Source organism: Haliotis rubra, unplaced genomic scaffold (assembly GCF_003918875.1).
Source record: "Haliotis rubra isolate DU_JTF1 unplaced genomic scaffold, ASM391887v1 Scf334, whole genome shotgun sequence".
Taxonomy (NCBI): Eukaryota; Metazoa; Mollusca; class Gastropoda; order Lepetellida; family Haliotidae; genus Haliotis; species Haliotis rubra.
The window spans coordinates 644,421-656,855 of record NW_025767007.1 but is presented as its reverse complement, the minus strand read 5'-3'; the positions used below and the strand labels follow the sequence as shown (position 1 = coordinate 656,855).

General features: G+C 45.6%; 1 protein-coding gene across 1 annotated transcript in view; it reads left to right on the top strand.

Moving 5' to 3' along the window:
- The window catches only part of LOC124284353, a 166,157-nt gene that overhangs the window by 76,254 nt on the left and 77,468 nt on the right, over positions 1-12,435 (top strand). The window contains 14 exon segments of the mRNA XM_046720439.1: positions 2,335-2,448; positions 2,876-2,991; positions 3,424-3,901; positions 4,332-4,457; positions 4,460-4,495; positions 5,729-5,820; positions 5,822-6,011; positions 6,617-7,278; positions 7,280-7,421; positions 9,377-9,559; positions 9,982-10,109; positions 10,432-10,576; positions 11,173-11,319; positions 11,941-12,216. Coding sequence (XP_046576395.1) covers positions 2,335-2,448; positions 2,876-2,991; positions 3,424-3,901; positions 4,332-4,457; positions 4,460-4,495; positions 5,729-5,820; positions 5,822-6,011; positions 6,617-7,278; positions 7,280-7,421; positions 9,377-9,559; positions 9,982-10,109; positions 10,432-10,576; positions 11,173-11,319; positions 11,941-12,216 — 2,835 coding nt within the window.

The following is a 12,435-nucleotide window of genomic DNA, read 5'->3' as shown; positions in this document are numbered from 1 at the left end:
AGATCTGCAGATATTCTCACTGGTGTGGTTCAGCAGCAGCCTTGCTAAGGCTAGCAAACTACATACTCGTCAACGATTCCCTGAGTAGAATTTACAACAAAGTTCAGCATTAATTCTACAATTACGACGCTTCGTTGAGATGGATGTATGCAGTCTACAAGAGCAGCACTGAGAACGTGAAGATTTCAGCTGATCATCTGTATAAAAGGGCGACTGCATTATCTTCAGGACTGAAGTAACAGTCACAGCAGCCAGGAAAACAGCCTACCTACATCGGTATTACGCGGCAAAATATTTCACTCGTTTACCATTCAACCCTCGATACACGTGGTCACTCGTGTAACTCTGGAAGGCTACGGACAAGACCGACTGGTGATCAGATATCAACGGCGGCACTAGATTCTACAAGGACCTTTTTCCTGCTACACCGGTGATGTCACATCGCGGCAAGCCAAAGGAATCAAAATGCTTTATTTTGATAGGACCATGAGAGACAACGCCCTGCGCAGAGGTCGGACGTAGTTCACATGTCAGGAAATGGGTTACAAGTGACAACAACCTGTCAGCGAGAGAGAAAGGCCTCATTTATAGTCCAGTTAGACGGGACCTACGTGATTTGGCTGCCTTCACAGGGTTAGAGACCTTCCCTGTCAACATTGAAGATGATTCATCAGACGAATTGCAGCAACATACATTGGACGGACTTTGGATGACGGCAGCCAGACGACTTTATATAGACTTCACAACGATGGCAGTCACAGAGTCGGACATCGCTTCATTTCCCTTACAGACACGGCAAGGATTTCACGATCGTAGGATCTAGATACAAGTCATTGTAACTCTAGCACTACTCTCTCCGTTATTACTATGAAGTGGCAGAGTCTGTTGGGTCTTCTCACATCAGCACAGGACATGACGCGCAGAGGGAGTCTACAACTACGCCCACTACAGGTCTTCGTGAATGTGCAACTGGACGATCCGGACCCCTTCGGACTTCCGGACAGACTAAAACCATATCTAATATGGTGGACTCAGAGATCGACTGGTCACAGAAGCACCTATTTAGCAGAGCCAGAGTGCAAGACGCATCTCTATGTGGACGCATCTCTCCAAGATTGGGGAGCACACCTCGACAACGAAGTGTCAGCTGGGATATGGACCATAGAAGAGAAAAGTCTACCTACAAAGATCCAGGTCCACTAGACGGAAATTCAAGCGTCTTTTCGTCTCGATATCGACAGTGACACTGACGGAGGTCTTCCGCACTAAGATATCAAGCTGGATCAGAACTCTCATACTACGGGCCTACAAAGCAGCAGGACTGGATCCTCTAAGAGCCTCCAACCCACATGAAGTTAGAGCTCTGGCGTCGACATTCGCTCTGCATGGGAATCGCTCTATGGACGATAATGGAGGGCTGCTTCTGGAAATGGGACATGGTGTTTGCCAACCACTCCCTGAGGGACATCACCACCGAGGACATCTCTGGCATTCACCATTTCGGCCCACTGGTTGTAGCACAACAGTTGACAGTCCCTCAAAGGCGTTGAGACAAAGTCTCGCCCTTTTATCACATGACTTACAAAGCCTACACTCCGGAGAGTTTTGTTTGAAGTCTAAATGCACGTCTAAGGACAGACTAGCATAAGTGATATGACCCAGTACTTGTAAGGATACTTGTACAGGAATGGGTCGTTTCTCCACTTGGTGCTTGCATCAAGAGATGGAGTCGCAAAATCCACATAAATGTTAACAGAAGAAAGGACCAAAAGTTAACAGTTGTGGTCCCACCATCTAAAGGCAGCTGGAAGGACAGGGTCACAGCAGCAGCAGAGATTAGCAGTTAAATACAGTGCCAACACGAAGTTCCCATAGGGGGGTATAGATGACGTAAATCACTACATGAAATCCAAAAGTAACTTGCCCGCCGCCAATCCGTCGGATTCTACAAGCAATAAGCATGAGTCAGGATAAGGACAAAATATGTAATTTTCTGAATAAAATTGATATTTTATACTTATCCTGACTCATGAGGTAAGTCCACCCAACCTCCCCACTAGACACTTTGGATTTCCCTGCAAATTCAAGTGTCGGGCTCATAATCAGGAGAGAGTGAAGCATGTTGGAACGGTGGCAGCACAGTTTCCCGCCTAAACAGCTAAAGAGATAACTCTTGGGAGTAGTGATTTTACGTCTGTTTTTTATTGAAGGGAGCTTCAATAGGAGATACAAGTGTTCCACTAACGTTCGCAAGAGGAAGGAGACAAGCAATAAGCATGAGTCAGGATAAGTATAAAATATCAATTTTATTCAGAAAATTACATTATTATTCAGGAACCTTCTCCAACTTTACGACTGTAAAGATGAAGAATGAATGCTCTGCATGTCCAGGAGGATATTACTGTGAGACAGATGGACTCTCAGAACCTACAGGGCTGTGTGGAGAAGGTGAGACACTTATCATCCAACAGTGTATCATTTATGGGAATAAATCTGCTACCTAAATACCTTACGATTTTAACATGTGTGCTTGCAGATAAAAATTTAACAAATATTGAAATAGATAACTATTTTAGGGATGCTCATGTTCATTACTGTGCCCTTTAGGCTATTGAACTTTATCCTTTTGATTTAAGATTTTTGTCTGTGAAATTGAAAATGTGTTTACCCATGGCCAAACTATTGACTCAATCTTAAGGCTTCTACATGTGCAATGGAGTACATCCTGTTCAGTCTATCATCTAAATTATGTTTTGTATGTAATAGAGACACACAGGCCAGTAATAGTTATACTTTGAGACTATGGTATATAAGTAATAGTTATACTTTGATACTATGGTATATAAGTAATAGCTGTAAATGTTAATTGTTTCAGGGTATTACTGTCCAGTGGGATCAATCTACAAGGAACCAAACGACACCTACTGTCCCATCGGACATTACTGCCCAGAGGGTGTATCTGCAGCCATTCCGTGCAGAAACAACAGCTATGTGAGTTCCAGGTGGCAAACACCTCTAGACAAATGTTAGAAGCAATGTGATGCTTACCATAATTTAACCCATTTGGGTATTGGGTAGAACATGTTTCCAATCCCCATTCACATCAGTGGTTATTAATGAGGATAAGGTGGCTGGCATGATCTTGTTGATCATGGCTGCGACACAGCTGACAAGTGAGGCAATTTAAATCATGGTGTAGAGGGGGCACAGTTAGTCTAGCCATACCACTATGATGATGGGTTTGAATCCAGGTTAGCCTGTTTAGATTCCTAGCTTTGTCGCCTCTTGCTTTGCTGAAAAAAATCAACAGATGGTGCTGTACAAGAACTCTTAAATAAATTCGAGGATGTATTTACAGAGTTAATGTCTGATCAGGAACATTTGTTCAACTGCATTATGTGTTCCTAAATGTATCTATTTCAGGTGAACCACACCCATGCTGTGTTATGCTATGACTGCCCAGCAGGCTACTACTGTAAAGGTCAAGGACAGAATGCCATCTGTCCAATCGGATACTACTGCCCATCAGGAACAGGTCTTGATTGGCTGTCCTGTCCCCGAGGAACGTACAGTGACGTGGATGGCTTGTATGCAGAATCCCAGTGTAAGCCCTGCCCAGGAGGAAAGTACTGTGATGGGGAACATCTAGATTCACCCACTGGGGACTGTGCCCAAGGACACTGGTGTGTGGCAGGCATTGATCGTGAATATCCCAATGGTGTCAATCAGACTAATCCTCTCAACAATACGTGTTATGATGATCGTCAGGTGGGGTTCGGAGGTATCTGCCCCGTTGGACATTACTGCCCAGGAGGAGTGAGTAGCGTGTTCCCAATTCCCTGTGAGAATGGAACATACGCAGATGTGGAGCGGCTCGACAAGTGCATCTCCTGTCCAGAAGGTAAGAAAATACAAATTGCATTACCATGTCACTAAGGTAGCATGAGTATAGCCAAAAGGTGGCATCATGTCCTAAAGTCAGTAGCATCACTTTGTCATAGAGGTCTGTGTCAAATGTTCAGTGCTTTAATACCACTGGGGCGGTTCGCTCATCACGCCGAAGGCCCGGGTTTGATTCCTCACATGGGTACAATTTGTAAAGCCCATTTCTGGTGTCCCCTGCCGTGATGTTGCTGGAATATTGCTAAAAACGGCGTAAAACCATACTCAGTCAGTTTAATACCGCTTTTTAGCATCCTGAAGTCTCCATTCATTGATCTGATGTCAATGTTCAGTGACGTAATACCAGTGTTACGAGCTCAGATACCAGTTTTCATTGATCTGATGTCCGTGTCACTGAAAGCCTCTGCAATGTGTCCTGTGTTGTGTAGGCTACTACTGCCCTGCTGGGACGGCCAACTACACAGATTTCCCCTGTGAGAGTGGACACTATTGCCCCAACAACACACAGCGCTGGAATGAGTTCCCTTGTGATGCAGGGACTTTCAACAACATAACAGAAGAACAAAGAAAGCTGACTGTCTCACCTGTACAGGTAAGTGAGATGGGTAAATTACAAGGGATATTTAATTGTTCAACTGTTCCTGAAAACAAACCTACATTACGTTATTATTATTTTATGTTACATTTTCATCTTAAACACTAAATGCTATTCAAACACAGACCAAACACAAAAACATACCTAGAACAGAGGTATCACAAAGATATCCAAAGCAGAATTGGACTTACTTAAAGAAGAACACACTGTACAGGAATTTTACCATGAATGATTCAAAGTGTAATCAATTGCTTGTTGTGTTGTGTATCTACTACCGGTGCATTACTGGCATGCTATTGTGTTCTTGAGAGGAATATAGAAGTTGGTATTTAAGTATAAGACAATATATTATGGATGTCAACTTCTTTCTTCATTGTGAGTGCGACATTGGGATTCTTGTACCGTAGTCGTTAAAAAGCGTTGTTATCCATAAAGTTTGTTCTAAGACCATAATTAACACTGAATCCCACCGGTACAGTGTGATAGTAAAATGCTTGCCCGAAGCCCATTTCTGGTGTGGGTTATTTCCGTGATGTTGCTGGAATATTGCTAAAGAGCGGAGTAAAACCAAACTCAGTCAGTCAGTCGGTCTTCTTCATTGTATACAGTACATAACGTTTCAGGGCTTTTCCTTGCCCTTTCATCACGTGAATGACGAAGGGGCAAGGAAAAGCCGTGAAATATTGTGTATACAATAAAGAAGAAGTTGACATCCATAATATTTTGTCTTATATCTGGCATGTTATTGTCCTGTGAGTACCTCCTGATGAAAGAAATCATTGTGTCAGTATAAGCAGACTTAAGTATTATCTGAATCACATCCATAAACTGTTAATGTCCACAGATTCCTTGAACTTTTGTTTTAAAAACTGAAAATGCCTACCTTCTTACATGTTTTAGAACTTCGATGAAAATCTTTGTGATTGACTGAGAGGTAAACTTCACATGCTCTTTGGCATTTCCTTAAATGTCAGGGACGGTGGGGTAGCCTAGTGGTTAAAGTGTTCGCTCATCATGCCAAAGACCCAGGTTCGATTCCCCACATGGGTACAATGTGTGAAGCCCATTTCTGGTGTCTCGCACCATGATATTGCTGGAATACTGAAAGCGGAGTAAAACCCAACTCACTCGCTCACTTTAAATGTCAATGGATACTTTAAAATTCAACAGATGTGATGATAAAAATAGAAAGTTCCATTTTCATGCACATTTTTTCACTTTGAATTTCAGGAGGACAGTACTGTGCTCAGACCGGTCTTTCCACACCTTCAGGATTATGTGATTCTGGATACTACTGTGTTAATGGCTCAATGACAGCAACTGCCCTCTGGTGTCGGTGGTGACCAGTGTGTAGCAGGCTACTTCTGCCCAGAGGGATCCACCAACCCTACCCCCTGTACCCCGGGCCACTACTGTGCCACTGACAGGCTGAGTAACACAACGGACCTCTGCAACCCTGGCTACTACTGCACATCTCTTGCCACAGTTGGTAACCCTACAGATGGAACGACAGGTAGGACACATGAATTGTATCTTGTTCTGAAATACTGTTTGGTAATCATTGATCTATGACAAGAGGGAGATCTACTTAGCCATCTGATTAAATTGTTTGCTCATCATGCCAAAGACCTGGGTTCGATTCCCCACATAAGTGCAATGTGTGAAGACCATTTTTGGTGTCCTTGCAGTGGTATTGCTGGAGTATTGCTTAAGGTGTATAAGACCATACACATTCACTCACTCTATGACATTTATCATTATTATTCATTGACATTAGGAGGGAGACATGCTAAAATTAGTTTGCCTTTGTAACAGATGATTTATATAGACAGTGTAATATACATGTTGCCATGAAATGCAAATGTACAGTCAAACACCATTGAAGGGACCTCCACAAATACTTTGAGCTATCTAGGGTTCGACACCCTGTGAATTGACTAAGGAAAACACAGTCACCCAGCTGTTACTTTGAGAAAACCATAAGTTTAACAGATCAACGTTCGACACACAGTGTTTGTATACCCATAATATTATGGTGTCAATTTGTACCTGTATAACTTATATAGATTATGCAGATATTATGAACAGCGAAACATTACATGTATGCCCTCTCCACAGGTGATATCTGTCCACATGGCTCCTACTGCCCTGCCGGCAGCCCCTCCCCAAGTCTCTGTCAAGCTGGATTCTTCCTCAACAGTACAGGGAACGATGCTGAGTCGGACTGCACCGAGTGTCTCCCAGGACAGTACTGTGCTGGAGGCGGCAATGTTGTTCCTGATGGTCTCTGTAGTGCTGGCTACTACTGTCCAGGAGGTCGAGACTCAGCTACACCCCCAGGCTACAACTGCAGCATGGGACACTACTGCCCTGAAGGAAGTCCTGCCGAGCTCAGATGTCCTTCTGGAACATACCAAGATGAACTTGGTCAGGAGTTCTGTAAGTCCTGCCCAGCTGGGTTCTTCTGTGACAGTGTGAAGGATCCTGTGGTCCTCTTTAACTCGTCCTCATGTCCCCAAGGCCACTACTGTCCTGTCAACACAACACGGGCTAATGAGTTCCCTTGCCCATTCGGGACATTCAACAACATCACAGAGAAGACAGAAGTGGCAGACTGTTTACCATGTACTGGAGGAATGCACTGTAGCTCTGAAGGTCTGGCTGAGCCAGTTGGGCCCTGTGACGCGGGTTACTTCTGTACATCAGGATCCAACAGCTCCACGCCAGTGATGGGAGACAATGCCGACATCTGTCCAACAGGGTTCTACTGTCCCCAGGGCTAGTGTTGTAGCCCAGTCATGTCCTCCGGGCACCTTCAACCCCACCACGGGCAGACAGAGTGAGGCGGAGTGCACTAACTGTACTGGGGGCTCCTTCTGCCCCGATTACAACATGACTGCAGCAGGATCTCTCTGTTCACCAGGTAAGGCAGGACAGGAAGTTGTGATGACTTGCTTGTGGGAAACTTATATCATGTTGATCAGTGTTCACAGCATCTCTGGTTAATGTTGATCAGTCCAAAGTGATGAATTATTGTGCTTTGCAGTGTTTCACAATAAACATCCAACTTTGTAAGCAGGCTTAGCAGATCATCTTTCCTTCTTGCTGTCCTTGCCATGAACAGGCGTGCTTACAGTTTTTCTATAAAAGAAATGAGGCCGAGGTGGGAACTAATGCAGATTCCCATTCTAGAATCTAAGCGTAAGGGAAAAAAAATCCGAGCCAAGAAGCCCTCTCCCGCTTGTGCTAGTGGGTTTTGATAATATGACACTCAATGGACAAATTGTTTCAGCAGCATATGGACTCCTGTGAAGTCCCTGGAATTCGTGAGTCTGTTGGGAGGTCTCCACCAGGAGTTCCCGCCACTCCCGATCCGAGTGAGAGAATCACGGGGTTGGATCGCCGGGCTGGCTCGATCCCACCTCAGCAGGGAGGTGATCTGTAGACCCGTTGCCTCTGGCAGGTTCCGGACGCCTTTGGCTGCCCCCGGAGGGGAGGTGCCTCCAGTCCCCCTCCGGGAGTTAGGCGCAGGGAGACCGTTGGGTATTCCTGGTGTTCCGGTCCCTCGCCCTCCGCCCATGAGGCGGGAGGTGCACCAGATTCTGCCTAGCCTGCCTCTCCAGCGTCTCAGACGAGGTCCATGCGCGCTGCTGGCGCTCAGGCCATGGGAGCAGTCCTGTCTGCTCTTCCCTTTCTGTGCTCCCTGGCTGTTAGGCAGCTTCTCCACCGAGGTCGGGGGTTAGGGTCCTCTTTTGGAGGAGACCCAGCCTCTTTGCCGGTGGGCCTACCCAAACGCCGCTGTACCTGTGGGTTGTGCGGACTCGGGCTGAGTTCCTGCTTGCCTAGCAGGCGTTTGCCCCTCGGCAGCCCTGCGCGAAGCGCCAGCTCCGCGATTTTGCCGCGCCCGTTGGTCACCGGGCGTGGTTGATCCCCTCTTGTCTGCGTGCGAGTCGGTTAGACTTGCCGGATCTCGTCGCGCGCTACCAGCAGGGAGGACCTCCCTGTTCAGTGGTTCCCATCGTTGGACGAGTGGTGTTCACTTCACGTCGCCTCTGGGAGAGCTCGGCTCTCCTCGGGCAGCTCCGGCTGCTTTCGGCAGAAACCTCACTCCACCGTTTGCCCACCGGCGGTGCCTGCTGCGACGCGGCACTGCACCCAATGAGGAGGTCTGCGGGTAGCGATGCAGCAGATGCCGGTGGTGGTCCCGCGGTGGGGCCTGCCTCTCCTCGATTCAGAGGAATTAGGCCTGGAGGCGAGGGGCTGCTGGATCTTTGCAGCGTGCGGCCGGTGATGAAATGCTGATCATGGGGACTGCGCGTAAGCTGTGCTTTGTCGGACGTCTAGGGTACTTTCGCGACAGCAGCGAACCTTGCTGGCCCTCCCTTTCGCGTGCTGGGAGCGACCCTCTTTCAGGGGCCAGCAGGTCATCACGGGAGGCTGCAGCTGCAGCGACCTCCTTCAAGGATTCTAAGGCCTTGTTGGGCACCATGGTGTCACCAAGCCCAGCTCCGTTTCACCACGCTGCCGGGGTGCAGCCTACACCGGGAAGTTCCGCCGGCTGCGTGGCCGCCAAGCTTGAGTATGTGACTCCTTGGATTAAAGAGCTAGTTATATCCAGATAATGAATAGATATTGACAAACATTTATTTCGGAATTTGACATAAATTCATTATCAATATTTAATAGTATTATCAAATATTTTAATGCAGATACATAGACTATGCTCTGATTGGAGGTAATCAGTTTATATCACTGCAAAGTTGTGACTTTATTTCCCCTGCTATGATAATGGTGGAATTTTTCTAAAAGGTGTATCAAACAGCACATTCACTCCTGTTGGTGCCTCTATATTTAATGTATCATGTCCTCCATTCACAGGCTACTACTGCCCAACAAGGGCAGACAATGCCAAGTTCATCCTCTGTCCGGAAGGCTCATACTGCCCCGAAGGAACCGACCTGCCCAGACAGTGTCCACCAGGCACGTTCTCAAATGCCACTGGTCTGACCAGCTCCAGCCAGTGTACCCTATGCCTGGGAGGCTACTACTGCCCTGATCCAGGTAAACAACCACCTAGTTATACAAAGGACTAAAATAGAAAATATATTAGAAGCAGTTTGTTTTTATGTCAGTGTTTTTCTTATTTGGCAACTTGAGCTACTATCCTTCTCATTAAAATTAGATTAAATCATGCGAAGTTTCTAATGGCCCATCAGTATGAAGGCTTCTAATTTCTCAGGACTAGTAAGTGAACCTTTCAAACCAGCATAGCGTAAGTTTGTCTCTTGAAAATGAACTAAACTCTCTGGTTCCAAATGCAAATAATAAAGGTTTACAACCATTAATGAAATAATCGTGTTCTCCGTGGGTTTTCCTTTTTTTCCAAATTAATGAGTACAGGAAATGAAGCTGAATCATGTGAGATTGTTTGGCTCAAGAACTCTACCCTTCCTTCATTCTATGGTATTTTCTGTTTTATTCAGGTATGACAGAAGCCACATCAACATGTTGGGGTGGCTACTACTGTCCTAACAACATGTCTGTACCCAACCCTGTGGACAACCTGTGTCCTCGAGGCTTGCACTGTCCTAATGGAAGCGAGATATACAAGGTATGTATAATGTGTTACATTTAACCAATTTCTGAAAGGAATTATGTATTCATAGCTGTCGGCCATGTGAGCTGTGTCAATGTGCACTATTCAGAGGGGTACACAAAGTGATCAAGACTACCAGTTGCCAGATTTCCATTTTTGTGGAAGCCCTGGTGGCTGAGTGGGTTAGATTGCTGACTTAATGAGCTGGCATTTAGGTGCCTGACATGAGAGTGTGGGTTCAATTTCCAGAAGAACTAAAAAAATGTACTAAAACCTGTACTTTACTGAAAAAGTGTAATCCCGAATATGACGTGTTGCCTACCATATTGTGTTCCAGGAGTGTTCCCCTGGCACTTACACCAACCACACAGGAGCATCAGCGTGTTCCCCCTGCCCCATGGGCTTCTACTGCCTTCCTGTACAACCAGAGAATGCCACCCTCAATGCCCAGCCTTGTCCTGCAGGATACTACTGTCCAGAAGGTAGATTATACCTTCTGTGTTTCTTGGTCTTATTAAGCAATGTATTCGTACACATGTTTGATCCTGAATATTAGGATTTTAAATTAGAGATATGGTGTGTATAAGTGTGTGTTTATGATAAGGGTTCAGGTTATATTTTCCTTTGACAAGGTTTTCATTTATAAAAATAGACACACAAATAGTTTTGATTTCACAGGGTATTTTATTCATTTTGAAAACTTGAGAAAAGGCTCCCCAAGATGATAAACTTTCACAATGATAGGATTATATTGTTTGGTATCATTTATTAATATTGCAAGCAGTGTATGAAATAAGCCAAAAATCCAGCCCGACATCTGGGCTGGTAACTTCAAAAACTTACCAGCCCAGAAGAGAGTCCTTCTTAACTACTTAAATACTAAATAGACAGTGCCAGTGGATATGTTATCTGAATATTATTTTTCACCCGCCCATCGGATTGACTAGCTGTAAAATTAGACAGTCTGGCAGAAATCTCGGGCGTCAGGCCGGGCCTTATTTCATACACAGTTTGAAGCAGTGTTGATTGTGTCTATTTAAAGCTGTAAGATGTGTAATTGATGAGTTTCTGTGTTGAGGTACTGGTCCGGACTGGACGTCTTGCCCCAGCGGGACTTTCAGTGACCAGGAGGGGCTGTATGCCTTGTCACAGTGTACACCATGCCTTGGAGGACAGTACTGCATGGGGGAGCACCTCACCACACCCACTGGAAACTGTGCTGCAGGTACAATTTACCTTTAAAAATAACTCAAACATTGTCTATGTGGTATTAGAGCTTATAGTTTACTGTTTTCGTTGATGAACAACATTCCTTTTTGCTGAGAAACAGAAGAATGTTTTAACAGTTGTTAGGACTGCCTTTATCTGAGTCAAACTTCTTCAACTCAGATTAGATACTGCCATCTTCTTCACATTCCCCGTTACCCTTCTCCCTGGTGCGGCGGGGTAGCCTTGTGGTTAAAGCGTTCGCTCATCACGCGAAGTCCTGAATTTGATTCCCCACATGGGTACAATGTGCGAAGCCCATGTCTGGTGTCCCCCGCCGTGATATTGCTGGAATATTGCTAAAAGCGGCATTAAACCACACTCAATCACTCACTCACTCACTCACTCCCCTTCTCCCTTCTCAGTGCACAACCCTTATCCTATCCATTGCCTCATTCATCATGGACAAAAAATGTTCACATCCCAACAGCCCATAACCATGAATCATGATCTTTCTATTGTCAACAAAGATGAAAAACAAGAAATAAAACACAAAATGTATAGATATACTACTAAAAGCGAACATCACAGGCTGTGAGATTAGAAGATAATGTAAACATAAGTCTAATTGTTTCTGCAGGATACTTTTGCACATCTGGAGTTGACCGCCCCATGCCTGGAGCCAGTAATGACAGTACTGCCATCAACTGCACTTGCCCAGAACAGGCCTTCCATAAGGGTATCGGTGGCGTGTGTCCGCTCGGCCACTACTGCCCTGAGATGAGCGAGAAAGCCCAGCCGTGTGCAGCAGGAAGCTTCGCAGACAAGATCGGAATGGAGGCTTGCAGCGTGTGTCCCCAGGGTTACTACTGTCTGGCCAACTCATCGGAGTTCCTCAGTTCACCCTGCCCAATGGGTCAGTGTTTATAATCTAAAACTTACGTTCCATTTAAAGCCGTTAACAAAACAGTTGCCCAATCATATTTGGCACATTTTGCCACATGCATACTTTGGACACACGAGGGGTCTTTGGTTTGAATGCTTGATCACCCTGATTATTTCAAGATTTGTCAGCGCTATACCCATGCTCATGCATTTCTAGAGTGTGGTAGGGGTGGAGGGGTAGCCTAGTGGT